Source organism: Chiroxiphia lanceolata, chromosome 23, assembly GCF_009829145.1.
Source record: "Chiroxiphia lanceolata isolate bChiLan1 chromosome 23, bChiLan1.pri, whole genome shotgun sequence".
NCBI classification, from domain to species: Eukaryota; Metazoa; Chordata; class Aves; order Passeriformes; family Pipridae; genus Chiroxiphia; species Chiroxiphia lanceolata.
In genome coordinates this window covers 1,189,784-1,208,201 of record NC_045659.1, presented here as the reverse complement: position 1 = coordinate 1,208,201, position 18,418 = coordinate 1,189,784, and the positions used below count along the sequence as shown (strand labels likewise).

At 59.5% G+C, this 18,418-nt stretch overlaps 1 protein-coding gene across 1 annotated transcript; it reads left to right on the top strand.

Moving 5' to 3' along the window:
* Positions 1–103: 103 nt before the first annotated feature.
* TMPRSS13 (transmembrane serine protease 13) lies at positions 104–11,182 on the top strand. The gene is made up of 14 exons (XM_032709357.1): positions 104–212; positions 5,167–5,338; positions 5,653–5,754; positions 6,458–6,580; positions 6,667–6,796; positions 6,987–7,079; positions 7,168–7,211; positions 7,480–7,639; positions 7,721–7,893; positions 8,308–8,406; positions 8,643–8,785; positions 8,893–9,045; positions 9,160–10,377; positions 11,155–11,182. Exons 1-13 carry the CDS (start codon positions 192–194, stop codon positions 9,172–9,174), a joined length of 1,428 nt encoding a protein of 475 aa, XP_032565248.1. The 5' UTR covers positions 104–191; the 3' UTR covers positions 9,175–10,377; positions 11,155–11,182.
* The last annotated feature ends 7,236 nt before the right edge of the window (positions 11,183–18,418 follow it).

The following is an 18,418-nucleotide window of genomic DNA, read 5'->3' as shown; positions in this document are numbered from 1 at the left end:
GAGCAGTTGGGAAACAGGCAGCGGTGGAGCCGGGCGGCAGGTCCGACTGGTTTCCCTCCGCGCTGGCACTGACGTACGAGTCGCTCTCCAAACAGCTCCTGCCCCGTCCCCGGCACCCGGCTGTGCTCGGCCCCGCGCTGCGCGGGATGGCCGTGCCGGAGCTGTGAGCCCAGCCCAGCCCGCAGCGGCCCATGGACGGCAAAACCCCTCCGGTAAGGCACGGGCTGCTCCCCGGCTCCGACCCCGCGGGGGGGTCGGGGGTGCTCCGGGGCTGGATGGACCCGCTCTCCTTGGGATTTGGTGGAGAGCCCAGTCTCTCCTCCCTCCTCTCCAGGGTGTTGCCTTCGAAGCAGACAGTGGGGAGAAGGAACCAGGATGAGCTGCCTGGGGGGCTGCTGCCTCCGGCGCTCTTGGGCACATGGAGGGAGGGGGACAGTCACCAGCATCCCTGGCGTCAGCTCCGTGCTGGCAGAGGAGGTGTCGGGGCCCCCAGCATCCTTCTGTGCCACGTTGAAGTGGAGTTATGAACTGGGGGGAACAGTCGGTGCTGTCAGTGGGATCTGGTGCCACTTGGCACCCGTGGGAGCCGCACCTAGTTCCCGAGCCCTCCGGCACTTTCCAGTAGCACTTTGGCAGCAGTGGGCTCAGCCCTGCTGCTCTCCTTCACCGTCTCTCTGGGCAGTTTTTGGGCTGGGTTGACTGGGACCTGCTCAGCCTTGGATGTGGGACTTTGCTGAGCATCCTGTCATGAGGAAAACATCCATCCCGGCTGGGCACCGGGCGAGGCCGTGGGTAATTACCGTGCCGAGCGCTGCCGGCTGTGCCAGCAACGTCTGGGACGTGCAGAGCTGGCGGTGACGGGGTGGATTGGGCTCGAGGGGAGGCAGGGCCAGCTGTAACACCATTCTCTTCCTACCCCTTGGCGTGGGGGTGCCAGCCAGGAGCAGGGACAGAGTGGGCTCGTGCCAGATGCTGGCTGGGTCCGTGGAGCAGCCTGACCCCAGCACTGCTCTGCAGAGTGGTCCCGGCTCTGGGTGGCCCCAAAGCAGGTGGCATCACTGCATCTTGGTGACAGCAGGGCGTGAACTGGGATGCCCGCGTATAGAGACAGTTGCCCAATACTGGACATCCCCACTGGGCCACCTTGGCTTTGTCATTTGGATTAAATGGGCCACCAGGAGTCCCAGGAGCCACCTTGGCTCTGCAGCTGTGGGAAAGTCACTTTGTCTTTCCGTGCCTTGGTTTGCCCATCCATGGAATGGGGTGAGCAGCCATTACTCACCCCCTGGAACATTTTCGGGTCTCTGCCCAAAGGGCTGCTCACACTGGCACAGGGCAACCTGTCCCTGGCCACATCAGGCTGACTCAATTGACGTGGCTTGTCACCTGCACTTGCAAAATGGCCCTGGTGTGCTTTGGGATTTCACTTCCCCGTGTGCTGCCCCTTTACAGCATCAGGGCCTTGGCAGCGTCCTCTGGCAGCCCCTGCCCCGTTCTGGGGCTGGGGTCTGTCCCTTCCCAGGGAGGCCCCGCTCAGCTGTGACACTCAGGCAGGACTGTGTCACCAGGGGGGATCGGGACTCTCACAGGCTGGGCAGGGCTTTGTCCCTGGCGAGGACAATGTCTCTGTTGTGTGCTGGCTGAGCTGCTCTGCACAGACAATCGGTGCTCACAGGCAGGTGAAGGAGCCATTCCCAGCCTGGACACGGGTCTGTGGGCACCTGGGAGCGATGGCGAGGGTGGGCAGCTGAGCTCAGCTGGGGGGGATGATCAGCTACTGAGGCAGCTCCAGATTCTGAGCCCATGTCCTTGTGCTCCTCCGAGGCACGGCCGGGACCTGGTCCGGTTACAACACCCCGGTGTTATCCTGCTTCCGCTCTCCCTCCCACTCCGAAACTGCGGGTGACTGCTGGCTGCTTTCCCTGCTTCCCTCCCCATTGCCCACGGATCCTGAGCCTCCAGCCCAGCCCAGATCACCTTTCCCCTGGTGATTGTCCCCTGCTGCCATGGATCTGAGCTCCTTCCCTCTGCAGCAGGGAGCCGAGCTGCAGGTCAGTGCACGTGGCAGCTCACGGTGCAAAGGGGATGGGCATCTCAGCGCTGCTGTCTGTGGTTCAGGTGCTTTGCCCGGCTCTTCTCAGAGCCTCAGAGCAGAGAGAAGGAGTGATGTGGTGTTTGCACTCCTGACACATTTAGCAAAGGGCTTGTGCTGCAGACAGGCACCGTCCGCTCGTCCCCCAACGCGACGTGAGTAGAGCTGGCCAAGTGTCCCCGTGTGTGTCCCCAAAATCCCTCCTCATTGTTCTCTGAAATCCATCCCTGCCACAAACAGAGGCTGGCTGTGCTCCCCCTCCCCAGAGCTGCCTTTGGCACGTACCACCCTCAGGGCTGGTGGTGGAACGTTTGCAGAGAGGGTGTTGGGGAAAGGCCTCAAACCGCAGCCGCTCGTGTGATATGGGCTCGGCTCTGCCTCTGACTTTTACTCAAAAGCCAGCAAAGGATGAGTAAAGGTTTTGTGGGCAGGAGCTGTCACTCCCTCGCTGGGGTTTTGCGCTCTTCTTAACAGAAACATCTTTGTAAAACCACTGCTATTTTCTATCTGCTACAGTGGCCTTACAATAGGTTTGCTGGTGACCTGGAGCCCGTGGCAAAAGCTTTGTTAGCTTCTCTGATAGGGCTAAAAAATTATCTGGACTTTGGACTTTTGAGGCAATAAGTAGCTAAATGTTCACCTGAATGTAAAAGGGCATGTGCTTCCTGCTGAGGAGTGTTCAGAGCAGTCTGACCTATGGTGTACTTCGGTGTTAATTTGATATATTTGCACACTGAAGGTGGAAGTGTTGTAGCATCATTGGCTCCCTGGGGAAGCTGGGCTGTGTTTTCTAGGGTGATGGAGAGGTTTGTCCTTTGGAGGACTGTAATTCTGCTGGTCTGACAAGTGAAGGGTTATGCTTGCTGCAGGGCGAGACGTGAAATATCAGGCAGTGTGGAGGTAGCACACAAATGCCATTGTAAAAGGGTATTTAAAAAAAACTTCATTTATATGTAGACAGAAGAAATTCTTTTCCCAGGAAGGATTCCTGGCATCCCCACATTGCTTTGTTTCTGCAAATCAGCAGTTCAGGACCTGCCACAGCTCTGGCTGTGTTTGCTGTCTGACAATGGGCACTGAGGGTACCCGGGGATGCCCCACCGTGTGTGGGTGTGTGAGAACCTGAATCCCATCTGTGTGACTGCTCAGGCTCACTAGGGAAGGGCAGCGTGGGGCACTCCCCAGCCCTCCCAGCTCCCAGCAGAGCACACTGAGGGGCTCTCCTGGGCTCCCCAGCGCCTTTGGGAGAAAGCAAGGCTGAAGCACGACCATCCTGGGCTTGTCCACATGGCCGCTGGGAAATCCAGGAGTAGGGAAACCTCAGCCTGCAGGCTGAGCAGATCCAGGCTTGCTCTCGGGAAGGGGTGGGAGTGGGCTGGTCCTGTGAAACAGAAAGTGCCTCTGCTCCTCCTCACGCCCAGGAGCCCGAGGAACCTGACACGAGTGGGGCCGTGGCTCCCCACGGCCAGGAGATGTTAGTGCAGCCCGTGCCAAGGGCCCCGCGGGCGGCGGGAGGAGGTCGGTGCCGGGGGGTGGCCCCCACACCCCGCTGCTGGCCAGGGCGGGTGGCCAGACAGCCTCCCCGGGGTGCTGTGCCCTCCGGCCCTGCGGGTGCTGAGCTCCCCAGGCACAGTCCAGGAGGGGTGTGCGTGTCCCTGGTGTGCCGATGGCGCGTGGCCACGCCGGGGGTGTGACTCAGGGATAATGCCCAGGAAGTTACACCACCGCATTGCAGGAAAGGGCACAGCCGTATTTAGTGAGCCTGAGCAGCCTCCCGACCTGCCCATCAGGGCTCCTGGTTCCCATGTGGCATGAAATGCTAGGGGAGAGAAAACTCAGCTGGAAGGGCAATGATGGCTCCCACCACTGCCCCTCCTCTGCCCGTGTCCCATCCTCTGCCCATGTCCCATCCTCTGCCCACGTCCCATCCTCTGCCCACGTCCCATCCTCTGCCCACGTCCCATCCTCTGCCCACGTCCCATCCTCTGCCCACGTCCCATCCTCTGCCCACGTCCCATCCTCTGCCCACGTCCCATCCTCTGCCCACGTCCCATCCTCTGCCCACGTCCCATCCTCTGCCCATATCCCATCCTCTGCCCACGTCCCATCCTCTGCCTGTCCCAGAGCTGTGATCCAGCCTGGGTGCTGCTTGCTGGCTTGTCAGGGAAAGGGATGTTTTCTGGTCCTGGGAAAAGGTGATCTCTAGCAGCTGCAGGGCCAAAACTCCAGGCCTCCAGAGGGATGTGTTAGAGCCTACCTCTGGCTGGTAAGTGATCCCTGGGGATCAGCTCCACTTCTCCTGGGTGTTCCTTCTGTGGGACATCAGTGGCATTATAGAATCCTGTAATGGTTTGGGTTGGAAAGGACTTGAAGCTCATCCAGTTCCAACTCCCTCCCTGGACTCCTCCCAGTAGACCAGGTTTCTCCAAGCCCCGTCTGTCCTACAAAGGTTTTACAAAAGGCAGAGGAAACAGCATTTATTTTGGTCCTCTCTGAAGGAAAATGAGAGGCTGTGGCTTCTGCAGTTGATGGAACACTTGGAAGGGTGCATCTTGAGGAAAGGAAGCAGATACATATTCTTCTGCGAATTCATGGATTAGGAGTGACACAACTGCAGAGCAGCATTCCAGGGTACAGGACGTTTCAGGGCTTGGAAAACACCGATTATTAAGTATTACTAAATAACAGCTGGAAATTACACTGTATTTTTCAAATGGCTAATTAAGGTCAGATGCATAAATTGGGGCACTAGCCCCGTGGAACTGGGCCACAGCGTGACTGACCCGGTGCCAAATACCCGTCTGGTTGCTCCGATCACAGCGATGGGTCTGGGGAATTCATCCACCTGGAAGGAAAAGCTCCATGAAAATGAGGTTTTGGGTCATCCTGGATGGGATATGGCTCAGAGAGGGGCACCAGACTGGTGACTTTGCATGGGATCCATGGAATAGCCACCAGCAGCCCCAGCTGGCAGTGCTCTGCGTTGCCCTTGCCTTCACAGCTGGCAGGGTGGCAGCTGGGGGACTCTCCAGTGGGCATCAGTCACTGCCAGTGACAGTGTCCTCTGCTCCCAGACCACTGCATCACTGGGCAGTGTCCCCCCCAGCCTCCATGCCTCCACGGTCAGCAGCATCTTCGGCGCCCGACCCCCGCAGCCCCAGGAGAGCGTCCTCGGCATCAGCTTCAAACCCTACAGCCCCGAGGCCAGCCCGGCCCCCACGCCCTGCACGGCCTGTGAGAGCACACGTAAGGATGGGGTCCAGGCTGGTCTCTGGCCACCCTGGCCCGGTCCCACCTGGGCTGGGAGGGATGGAGGGAGGCAGGGATGGGTGCCTTTGCCTGCTGCTGGCACAAGCCTTGGCCACAGGCTGGTTTTTCCCTGGGGGTGTGAGGGGTGCTGGCAGTAAGGGAGAGGACTGTGATGATGGGACAGTGTGGGGTGTGCATGGCCCTGCTCCCCCACATCTCGGGGGTCCTCTGGGGATCCTGGTGGGTAGCAGGGTCTGGGTGTCCTGGGGAGGCAGCTGCTCTCCCTGACCCTACCTCCACCCTACTGCCAGGATCCTCCATGTTCAGAGCTCCCTGCATGAGCCAGCGGCGGCTTGTGCTCATCTTCTGCGTCTCCGTCCTCATCGTGTTGCTCATCGCCCTCATCCTGCTGTGTGAGTGGGGCCCCAGCCCAGGGTGGCTCGGGGCTCCTAGAGGGGACCTCAGAGGGGCTGGGGGTCAGCAGGGACTGGGGATACCTATGCTGGGAAGTGCCAGAGGGAAACCCCTGGACCCAGAGGCAGCAACATGCTCTTGCCATTCCCTGAGTGTTCCTGACATCTGGTGGAGAGACAGGAGCCTGGGAAAGGAGATCTGCTGCCTTGGCAGACAGTGGTATTTGGGGAGCTTGGGGTTGAAATGTTCTTTCCTTCTGCTGGGCTTGCTTTGGTGGGTAGCAGGGCCCCCCCAGCAGCACCCACAGTCACCCTCTCCTGGGCAGGATCTGCCAAACAAATTGTGGTCCGCAGGCAGAACACACACAGACACCAGGGAATCCCTTTAATCCCGGTAACATCCAGCTGCCATTCTCCAGTTGGTGGGCTTGAAGCACTCACAGGCAGAATGCATGTTTCTGTGGGTGAAGGGAGAGGGACTTGCAGCAGCTGGGCAGCACAGGGGTGTGCTCAGGGTGGCCAGTCCTTCCGCAGCCCTGCGTCCAGCAGCTTCTCGCTCTTGGCTCGAGCTCAGCTCACGCTCACACCTGGTGTTTGGGAGCACCCCTGTGCCTGGCGTATCTTGGGATACCCATGCAGGTGGGTCACAGCCCCCTCACCCACGGCCAGCCCTGGCCTCACCACAGCATTTTCTTGCTTCCAGTTATGTTCTGGCGGTCGCAGACAGGCATCGTGTACAAGGAGCCGGCCGAGAGCTGCAAGGACAGCGCCGTGCGCTGCGACGGCGTCGTCGACTGCTCCCAGCGCAGCGACGAGCTGGGCTGTGGTGAGGCACCGGGAGCTGGGGCAGTGGGAGCGAGGGGAGCCCCGGGGTGCTGGGCATGCCCCTGATTCCCCTGCTCCGTCCCACAGTGCGCTTCACATCCGAGGAGTCCTTGCTCCACGTCTACTCCAGCACCGAGAGCCAGTGGCTGCCGGTGTGCAGCAGCGCCTGGGACGAGTCCTTCTCCAGGAAGACCTGCCGGCAGCTGGGGTTTCAGAAGTAATTCCTGGGGATGGGTGGTTCTGCTGGGGTGCTGGGGCACTGCCAGCCCCCTGGGCACTGTGGTCTTTCTGCCAGCATTGTGTTTTTCTGCTGGAAGGTGACATGGCCAGCGCCGCTCGTGAGGCAGGGACCAGATGGTCAGTGCCGGGCCATGGGGACCCTCACTGCCTCTCCTCTTCCCTCCCAGTGCATCTCAGACCGAATACATCCCCCTGCGTGTCTCTGGCAAGAGCCTCATGGTGACTGACGAGCGAGAGACCATCCAGCAGAGCCTCAACAGGTACCAGGCAGCGTCGCCTCCTGCCCTGCCCCTGCCCTGGTGCCACAGGAATGGGGCTGAGGCCGTGTCTTCCTCCTCTCTCCTGCAGCTCAGAGTGTCTCACGGGAAAGTACGTCTCCCTCCGATGCACAAGTAAGGGGCTGGCTGGCACACAGCCGAGGGCAGGCAGGGAGCCTTTCCACAGGCTTGGGAGTGCTTTCCTCCCTTCTCTGCACAGGGTTGGGCAAATGGGGTGTTTTCCAGCAAACTGGGTAATAGAAAACTATGAAGATTGCATTCCCTGGTCCCCACTGCCCCTATGAGTGGTGCCTGTGGGTGGTGGGGATGTTGTGTCTGTGTCTCCCCTCCAAGCCCACCTTCCCTCCCAGCCCTCCTCTCAGCCCTGCTCTCCCCTCTCCAGCCTGTGGGCAGAGGATTTCTGGCCGGATCATCGGGGGAAAGGAGACCTCTGTGAACAAGTGGCCGTGGCAGGTCAGCGTGCAGTACGGGCCCATCCACATCTGCGGCGGCACCATCATCGACGCGCAGTGGGTGCTCACGGCAGCCCACTGCTTCTTCATGTGAGTGCTGCTGCCAGCCCCGCTCAGCCCAGCCCCACACCCTTCTGCCTCACCCCTTCCTGCCCCATCTTGCCCTGCCAGGAACAGCATGAAGATCCTGGACGACTGGAAGGTGTACGGGGGGGTGTCGGACCTGAAGCAGCCCATGGAGGGCATCGCTGTGTCCCAGGTCATCATCAACTCCAACTACAGCGACGACCACGACGACTACGACATCGCCCTCATGAAGCTCTCCAGGCCATTGACACTGTCAGGTGAAGCCTCACAGCTTACCTGGACCTGGCTGGGGGTGGTGTTTGGGGGGACAGGAAGAGACTGAGGATGGGTAGGAGTGAGAGGCAGCTCAGGCCCCCTTGGAACCACACCCTGGGGTGTGTGGGGCTGCTGCCAGCTGGAGCATCCAACTCTGCTGTGGCCACCCTGCTTTCCCTGGCCCGTCTCATGGCCAGGAAGGGAGTGGTACACGCAGCCAGGAGCTCAGGTGTGCCACCAGCCTTGTGCCCCACATGGAGCCAGCGAGACCCTTCTGGGGTGGGTGGGCAGAGAGGGGACCTTTCCTGCCCTCCACGCTCCTCCCTGGCTGCAGGGCTTGTGACTATGGTGGCTATTTTGCTCCTGGGTGACTCATCCCTCCCTCCTTGCCTGGCTTTCATCATGTCTCCCTCCAGCCCATGTTCGCCCAGCCTGCCTCCCCACGTACGGCCAGCGATTCCAGACCGGCAGGTCCTGCTTCATCACAGGCTTTGGGAAGACCAGGGAGAATGAAGGTGAGGGAGGACGCCAGCTCCCCACAGGCACCCCCTGCCCACGGGCACAGCTGTGCTGTGGTGCTCCAGGACTGTTCCACAGGGATAACTCTCAGGGGTTGCCCTCCCCAGCCGTGAGGCTTTGCAGAAATAAGACCCGTGAGAAACACAAGCTTCCTCCCTCGCCGCTGCAGAGAGGCCCGGGGGCCGTGGGGGGCCGAGGCCCCCCCTGCCCCACAGCTCTTCCTGCCTTGCAGATAACACGTCCCCGAAGCTGCGGGAGGCCGAGGTGAAGCTCATCGACTACAAGATCTGCAACAGCGACAAGGTGTACGAGGGCTACCTGACCCCCAGGATGATGTGTGCCGGGTACCTGCAGGGAGGCAAAGACGCCTGTCAGGTGAGCTGGGGGCATGTGGCACACTAGGAGAGGGCTGCCCGCTTTTGGATACCCACAGAGGGGCATCTGCTGTCTCCCCTTCTCACTGCTCTGCCCCTCTGAGCCAGGGTGACAGCGGAGGGCCCCTGGTCTGCGAGGACAATGGCCGCTGGTATGTGGCCGGGGTGACGAGCTGGGGAACAGGATGTGGCCAGAAGAACAAGCCTGGAGTGTACACCCGGGTGACAAAGCTCCTCAGCTGGATATACAGCAAAATGGAGGTGAGGTGGCAGGGCTGTGCTTGGGCAGGAAGGCCCTGGTGCACAGAGAGGGGCTGAACCCCTCCAGCCCAGCCCCTGGCACCTCACCCTTGCTCTCCCCTCTCTCCTTTGCAGAGCGAGAACGACTAAAACCGGGATGGACACTTGCCTGGGCTGTACCTCTCCAGCTGGCACAGGCCACTGCCCCGGGCTGCTACCAGGGCATGATGCTACCAGCCCATCCCACACCTCTCTGGACTGTCCATGCAGCCAGGGACCTGTCGCTGCCCCCGAACTCTGAAAACACGGCGCCTGTGAAGTGACTCTGCCCTCTCCTTGTGCCAGGGGGTGACCTGGTGGCAGCTGGGCACAGCACCCAGCCAGCCCCAGGGGGACACAGCCCATGCTGGCAGCTGGCCGTGCTGGCTGGGGACACCTCCTCACCCCATGTCTGTGGTTCTCCTGTAAATAGACCTGTCTGGACGGGGTGTCACGAGTGCTTCCTGGCAGGACTGTGGCACCCTCAGCGGGCGAGGTGCCTGCAGTGGCAGTGGGGTGCCCGTGTCGAGGGACCACTCCTCGTGCCAGATCACAGCTGTGCCACCTTGGGGTGCGGGATGGGGCAGCTGTGCCCACACTGCCCACACCTACGGCTTTCCCACGAAGGGGAGCCCCGAGGTGCAGTTATTCCACCCTCCGGGAGGAGCGGCCGGTGCTCTCGTGTTTGTGGATAGATTTAGGAAGTGCCTAATGTTCCTCCCTGTGAGAGAAATACCTGTTTGTTTATTTTTCCATGCCGTGGATCTGGTCTGAGCCAGAGCTCCCCCCAGGACCGCAGCCGGCCTCGGTCCCCACCCTGCTCTGGGGAGGACTTGGCAGCAGAGTGGGGCAGGTCTGAGCTCCGGGGGTGGCTGCAGGAGGTGTGACCGAATCCAGCAGCAGCAGCCAAAGGCCAAGCTGGAGTGTGATGCAGAGCTGCCACCCTCCCGGGCAGCGCCCAGCGTGAGCCAGCCCCGGATTCCCCTGCTGCAAGCTCAGTGGCCGTGCTGGATTGCTGCCTCCGGCTCCCAGCACGCAGGGATGGCCCAGCCAGCCTCACCTCCCTGGCCACGCTGGAGCAGGGACACCTTTCCCTCAAGGAAACAAGTGCCTGCATCTCCTTGTGGATGCTGGGGGCACACGAGGCACCGTGGGAGATCCCCATGGTGAGCAGGGCTGGCTGCTCCTCTCCCCAGCCACGTGTTCAGCTGCAGAAGAGTCCTGGATTGCCTGGCCACCCTGCACTCTTCTAATAAATGTTTTAGTAGTGTTCCACTTGGAGATGGCTCTTCTGAACGGGCTGGAGAGGAAAGGGTGAGTCCCTGGCTGTCACCGTTCCTGTGGGTACGTGTGATGGAGTGGCCCTTCCTGCCTTTCACCCCCTGGGTTACTGCTTGTGGCTGGGAGAAAAGGGGGTGTCTTGGGTCCTTCACCTCCTGGGAGCATCCCCCGGGTTCCCAGCACTGGCTGCTTCCCATGAAAAAGGTTTTGGGCAGGCAGAGAGCTGCAGTTTGTGTTTGAAGTTTGGGATAGCAGATCCAGTGTGTCTCTAGGTGTGCAGAAAGCACCTGGGACTCGGCTGCCACCTGCCTGCTGGTGGGGAGGGGTGAGTGAAACCCTTGTGTTGTTTCTCTCGTGGATTTGGAGCGGTGCAGGGCGGCTGCTCCGGACCTGAACTGTAACAAAGCCAGTCACTGCCTTTGGGAAGCACTGAGTCAGCCTGACCTCAAATCCCTTTCCAGAGCAGCAGCCCAGAAACCTCCCACAGATGCAGGAGCCGCCCATGAAGAACAGGGTGTGCAGAGCCCAGGGGACTGTTTGCACTTTATAATACTTGAAAAGGGCCTGGGCAAACCTGCTGAATTCCAGGGAGGAATGGGGGATTCTTGCTCCCTGCACACGGAGGCTGGACATGTTACCAAGACCACCCTGCAAGTGCAGTGGTCACAGCAATAGATTTTTCCACGAACAGAAGCAGCTGATCTTAGTAGGAGTGGGGGCCTCATGTGCCTTCCCCATTTTATGTTAGTCTGGTTAAACTGGGAATTCAAAGGGTTTTAAGTCACAGACCCAGATAACATTTGTCCACAGGTTCTCTGGGATCTTGAGGTTTCTGTTGATAAGTCCTAATGTCCCCATGGAGCAGCTCATTTATTACTGGAGCCGTGTTCCTGGGCACAGTGATGGTAACTCCATTTCAGTGTGTTGGGGACCTGCTCCTCTGCTGTGGATTCACCTCCACAGGGGTTATTCTCCTCTGAAACAGTCTCTCACAGCAGAGAAACACTTTCAGCCCTTAATACAAATTTAATTTATTCCTTCCAAACCTGCCATCCAGTGGTGCCTCCTCCCAGGCCCAGGGGAAGGTATGCTGTGCTTCCCCAAGGGCTGAAGTTTTCTAAGCAGATTAGAAGTGATTAGTTTGCATGAAGCTGCCTGGCCACGGCTGTCGTGCTGTTCCCAAAGACATCGCCGTGCAGATGGAGCCTTGGACACGGCTTTGCTTCCACTCCTGGAGCACTGTCCATACCCAGGGGGAGCACAGATGTGGTGGGTGTCAGCCCAGCCCTGAGGAGCCTCCTGGGACAGCCCCAGCCATCACCTGTGGCTCTTGTAAAGCCCCTTTTCTTGCCCAATACATCCTGCTCTGGAACATCTTCTGAGGCGAGGGGCTCTGAGCATGGCCCCACATCTGGCTGGGCTGTTCCCATGTTCCTCTGTGCTTTGGAAATCATAGGTCAGTGTCCCCAGGGGATATGACTTAGAAAAATACAGTCTGGCGGGCACCACGTGAATTAACGGCCATTAGTGGTGGCTTTCCCAATCTCTCCTTTTATAGCTCTTTGTTCTGCTGTGTCAAAACAGATTTGTTTATAGGGTTTCAGCGATGATGTTTCTCTACAAAAATGTTTTTTCTCTGGTTTGGTTCCCTTCCATGGTCAGTAACATCATCACTTGGCACGGAGTCGCTGGACTTCGTCTTGTGCAATACCAGCTCTGGCTGTGCTCGATGGGGGAATGCAGGAGCTTCAGTGCAGCCACTGCTTGATCCTCGCTCCTGGGGGGATTCAAGGCACTGGGAATGACTGGGGCCTGATGGAAAATGATGTTATTGGGGTACACACAGCCTTATGGCTACACAGAGCTTTTGTCAGCGCTTGGTTCTGCCGTGTCCCTGAGCAGCCTGGGGGCTGCATTGGCACCCAACAGGCAGTTTACAAGCTTGGCATTACAGGGAGAGACCTTAAAATAGGAGGTGAAAGCTCTGGAGAGCAAGTGGCTCTGTCCCTGCTCCAAGCACACAGGGAGGAGCCGCCTGCTCCAGGGTAAGGGACATGGGCTCAGATGAAATCGTGCCCTGTTGAAGCCACTGGCAGTGCTCCTGTTAACTCCAGTAGCTGAGGAGATCAGCCCAGCCCCTTCGTTAGCATAAATCAGCATCTCCTGCCTGGCCTCCACATTACTTTTGGCCCAATTTGCCCAGAAAAGAAGCTGGAGCTCAGCACAGTGTCCCTAGCAGCAGGGCCCTGGGGAGAAGATGTTTACCATTAGTGACTGATGGAGCTGCTTTTCTGCAATGGGAGCAGCACAGCAGACCCTTCCCTTCCCACCTTCACCGTGGGGCTCTCTATTTTACCTGAGTTTGTAGAGGGGAAAAAAAAACTCTACTGCCAATTTTTTCAATTCTAATCACTCTGGGCACTGCCTTGGAAATTTTAAATAAGGAACCAAGGGATGGAGAGCACAGAGCACACCCAGCTGCATCCAGCCCTGTGTCCTGGCTGCTGCTGCACAGGGGGTCTGATGTTTAGGGCTCTGCAGAGACACCCCCCCCCCCATGCTTCCTGCAGTCCCCAGGGCATGGTCACACCTGAGTGTGTTACTGTGTTCTGTGGGTTATGACAGCTGAGAGGCAGATGAGGTCAGAGAAGCCCAAAACTCGATTATAACAGCTTGATCCCAGCTTCCCTCTCTGCAGGGTAACTGACAGCCTTATCATGTTATCCTCATGCATTAAAGAGACCTGATGTTGTCCAGCTCCTCAGTGTTGGTCTGTATCTCCTGACCCTTCGAATAATTGCCTTGAAATGCCAGTGCTGGTTTATTTTCTTTTTTATGTTTTACTGGAACCTGGGAAATGGCTGTAGAATAGTCTGTGTGCCGTCACTGCCTGATTTCTATCTCAGATGCATTTGAGTTATTATGGGATGAGCCAGCTCAGTGGTGACAGCATTGCTGAGGTGTTTTGTGGAGAAGAAATGGCTCTCCAGGGCCAGGCAGACGTGGGTGTACCAGTCTGGCCTGGAAGGGAGAGGTACCCACAGCTCCTGGCAGTCGGTTACTGCCTGGCAGTGCCCCCAGCACCCTGTTCCCATTTCACATCCTATATTAAACACGTAGCTCCCTCCCAGTCTTGCTCCTCCCCACATTCCCAGCTGTCTGATGGGAATAAACTGGTCACTTGCCACAAAACTCTGTGACAGGGCATTCACAGCAGTGGTTTGTCCAGCCCTTCTCCTGTCAGGCAGCATTTTGCTGCTACTGCCTGAAATGTGTGCTGGTTCCTGACCGGCTCTGGGTAAGACCCAAAGGGTCTGTCTTTCTGCAGCTGCCAAATGCTGGTGGATCTGGGGGAGCCAGTGCAGGCAGCAGGTCCCGAGCGTGCCTGAAACCAAACCAGGTGCTGCCACAACTGACCCAGGCAGGGCTGGAAGTGCCCCCGCTGCCCACCCTGGCCTGGGTGGTCCCCAAGATCTAGCTGAGTGATGTGACTGAAGCCCTGTGAACTGGGCCACCTGGCCTGGCAGTGTGGCAGCCCCTCTCCCAGCTCTGCCTTCCCGCCCTCGGGAGGCAGCAAGACACAAAAGCTTCTGTGCCGTGTTTACCAATTCATCTGTGTGTGCTTTCTGCTGGCCCCAGAGGAGCTCCAGCATCTGTTCCTTGCTCACTGCTTTCCCTGCACCCTCCACGGCAGGTGCAGAGCACGGGGCAGAGTCCACCCCTGCTCTCCAGGGTGTGAAGGGATGTTCCAAAGCCAGGTAAGCCTTTCACCCCACACACCCCGTGACTTTTGCAGAACCACAGAATCACAGAATGGGTTGGGTTGGAAGGGATCTTAAAGCTCATCTCATTCCAACCCCACTGCCATGGGCAGGGACACCTTCCACTAGACCAGGTTGCTCCAACCTGGCCTTGGACACTTCCAGGGATGGGGCAGCCACAGCTTCTCTGGGCAACCTGTGCCAGGGCCTCCCCACCCTCACAGGGAAGAATTTCTTCCTAATATCTAATCTAACCCTGCCCTGGCAGTGGGAAGTCATTCCCCCTTGTCCCATCACTCCGTGCCCTTATCCAGAGTCCCTCTCCAGCCCTCTCGGGGCCCCTTTAGGCACTGAAAGGGGCTTTGAGGTCTCTCCGGAGCCTTCTCTTCTCCCAGCCAGTGTCCACAGCGGAGATGCTCCATCCCCCCTGAGCATCCCCGTGCCCTCCTCTGGGGGGATCTGGGAGCCGCCGAGGGCCGGGCCGTGCTGGCCGCGCCCCCCGCCGCTGCCCGCGCCCCCCGCCCCGCAGGCACCGCCCCCGCCCCGCCCGCCCGCTCCCCTTTGTGCGGCAGCCCCGCTCCGCGCTCCGCTCCGCTCCCCCGGCACCGCCCGGAGCCGCGGGGCCAGCCCGGCTCCGCACGGCCCCGCACGGCCAGCGCAGGTGGGTCCGGCCGTCGGGGGGCTTCGAGGGGCCGCTGGGGAGGGAGGGAGGAAGGGAGGGGGGGAGGGAGGGAGGGTGGGTGGTCGGTCGATCGGGGTACTCGGGGTCCCTCTGGCAGCGCTGGGCTCGGCCGTGCCCGCTCGGGGGTCCCATGTCCCGGTGCCGGAGTGCGGTACCGCGCCTCACCCCGCTCCTGCCGGGGAGGCGGCCGGGACCCCGCCCCGCTGCCCCCGGGGCATCGCCCCGCGCCCCGACCTGCCCGCATCCCGGCCCCGGCGGCTGCCATGGCAACGGCGGGTACCGCGGTTTCCCCTTATCCCACCGTTGCCTGGTTACCAGCCCCCCCCCCCCGGTACTGGGGAGGATCCCCCGGTGGACCCCACCCGAGACCACCGTGGGTAGAGCTGGTTCACACCCAGTGCTCCCCAGGCTGGCTGGGCTCTGCAGAGCGGGGGGATCCCGGGGAGCGGGGGGGGGAGGCCGGGGAGCGGGGGGATCCCTCCTTGGCAGCGCTCTGGCTCCCGTTGTTCAATATTGTAGTAACACCGCGCGTAAACAGCCAAGCGCCTTATCCCGGGAAGGCGTCTGGAGGAAGGGAAGAGCGTGTCTCTCAGGGTGTGTAATTAATGCTTCCAAAGAGACGGATTTTGGAGTCCATGTGGTGGAACTCGGATCTTGCAGGGATATTTCTGTGGGAGGGAGAGTGACAGGTGGTTTGTGTGGATGTGAATAAGCAGCGTGAAAGAGCAGCCTCTCGGGAAAAGCCGTGTGTGGATTAGGATGCAGCACCCATTTTGGCAAGCCCGCAGTGCTCCACGGTGCTGTTGGGTCCCGTTGGGATTTTCAGTCCCTGTGGGTGGTTTTGCTCCCAGTTTGAAACAAAGACGAGCCCAGAGAATCCCTGCCCGTGCGCAGCCGGACTGTGGTTCTGAGGCAGAGTGAGGTGAAACGTGTGAGGGAGAGATGCCAGCATGAAGTGCTGTGGCTGCCGAGCCAAGCCACCTGTTAGAGCGTGTCTGGGACCTGCTGGAGAATATCCCGTGCCAGTTGTGAGGCTGGCTGTGCCTTCCTCTCATCAGCCTAAGGTCTCCCTCTCACCTGGGAATTTTACCTGCCTGCTCGCAGCGTTTTACCCATTCAGGTAAAACATGGTGGAGAGTCACGGCTTTGCCAGGTGCTGAGGACAAGGCAGCAGCTCTGTGTCCAGCTGTGTTTGCCTTTCGGGCTCTTTGTGTGTTTCCAAGGTGTAAAGAGGCTGCCAAGCTCCACAGCTGTCACCTGAGCACAGAGAGGCACTGCTGGCACTGGCAGTGTGGACGTGTCCTGCCCTGCCCTGTCCTGCCCTGCCTGCCTGGGGGCTGTGCCACCTGCCTGTCTCTCCATACAGTGTGTGGCAGTGATGGTGGGGACACCGGCCGTGCTGCTGGGGACTGGTGTCTGCCTCGTGGCTGTGGCTGATGGTGACAGCAGGGGAGAGAAGGGAGAAAATGTCCGCTCTGATGTGCTGCTGAGCGTGGCAGTGCGGTGGTACCAGCGCACACGGGAGCCTGGAACAGCTTCTCCCACACGCTGCTCTGTCAGTGTGTGCTGCTGATCCGGGTTTCTCTCGCCACCAGGACCTGCCAAGTAACCTCTGCTTTGCCTCACCTGCGTGGTTGCCGTGTGCTGCTGCCCCGCTCAGCACGCAGAGCTTGGGCTTGTTCAGCCAGTGTGCAGCCAAAGGAGGGCTGGGTGTGGTGGGAGGATGGGACAGTCCAGGCAGGTGCACAGTGGGGTTTACAGCACCTGGTTATCTCTTAAGCAAATAAGGAGGGATCGGGAGCAGCAGATTCCTGATGGGAGATGGTGGTGGTGGTGATGTTTACTGCCTCCTGGAGCCCAGGGTTCCCTGGCCAGGCAGCCATTACCTCAGCAGTGCTTGCACTGGAGATTTGCCTCAGTGGAGGGTTGTCCTCGCTGCTCTGTGCCTGCCCCTGCTTGTTGGGGTGTTGTCATGGTGGACCAGGGACTGTGCCGAGCCAGGCACGGCCAGGCAGCTTTGGCTGAGGCTCCTTGATGGGTTAGGGCCAATTCCATGAGGCTGGAAGAAGCCCTGCAAGTGCAATGCTGGGGTACAGGTGAGGGATGCAGCACAGGGTGTGCTTAGAGACACCCCAAACCCATAAGAGGCAATTAGATTGCAGTAAAGTTAGTTTTGTGTCTTCCGTGCAGTCAGCCTCTGAATCAGCACCGGATTTGGGAAGTGCCGCCCATGTCGGAATGGCGAGGGCTGGAAATCTCTCCTTCTCTCTCATTTAGAAGCACGAGGCACAACAACAGGCACGTTAATAACCAGATTGATGCTGACGTGAAATGGCAGAAGAGCACATCTATGCAGAGCTGGAAATGTCCATTCACACATGCACGCTCCTAAACGCCCCAGGCAGCGGAGCGCTGCTGTCACGGTCTGGGGGGCTTTGCACAGAAACCAGAGATTTTAACTAGGTCTGATCTTCAGGAGATGCCCCGAGGACTCCTGACGGAAGGTGGAGCTGCCCGGCATTACGCTGTGATGGCTGAGACTTGACAGTGCAGATCCGTGCAAAACAACGAAAAGGAAAAGGGGGCTGGAAGATCCAGCAGCGTTACAAATTCACCTGCCTTGCTCTGGCATGATTTGCTGTGCTGCAGAGAGCTGAGCCAGGCAGGAGAGGCCGGGTCTGTCTGCCCAGATTTGCCTTGCCCGGGCTCCACACACACACAAACACACAAACACACACCAAGCCAGCGGCATGAGAATTGTGAGGAGGGATTATGCAGAAGGAAGAAGCTGTGAGGAGGAGCTATGGCTGTGCTCTGCATGGAGGGAAGTGTGCTGGCTGTGTGCGTGGCAGGGCCGTGAATCACCCAGGGAGGCTCCTGACACCCGGCACAGCGTGGGATGGAGTGGGGAGGGTGGCCCTGGTGCTGCCACCAAGCCCTGCCCTCGTGCCCTGCCAGCTGTGCTGGGCAGAGGGAACTGAGCCCCTGCAGCCTCACATCACGGGGCAGGTCCTCTGTGGCACTGGGTTATTCCCTCAGCCCGCTCTCATCCACATCCTCACAGAAAACAGCAAACTCCAGGTATTCCCTCGCTCTCTGCCGCTGCTTCCTTCCCCTTGAGCCTCTCCCAAGTTCCAGATGCGTCCTTCTTGCTATGCAAATAGGGATGGGGGGTGGAAATATCTGGTTTCCGTCATAAAACAGCAGTTTGAGTCGAGAGGAAAGGGAAGGGGAGCTCCGGCCGCCGCTGCCCCACTCCTGCACCGCTCCGCCTTCTCTCCATGTTCAGCCAGATCTCCAAGTTTTAACGGGAAAACCCCTTGTTTTGGTTCAAGTCCCAGGCGCTGCCACTCCCTGTGGTGTGCATGGATACGTGGCAGCTCGGGGTGGTGACTCCAAACTTTCTGTCACCGACGGGGAGAAACCAGAGAGATTTGGGTGGTGAGGAAGCGGCCGAGCTCGGCGCTGCCGCGGTTCCTCGGGCAGCCGCTGTTTCCCTCTCCTTTGTGCCAAGGTACAGCTGGATCCTGCACGAGGGAAGGCAGGAGCAGGGAGAGCGGCAAACCCTTTGGCAATGTTTGCTCTTCTCACTTTATTTCAGCTTCAGGAAGAAGTGGGTGGGCCAGCTTGG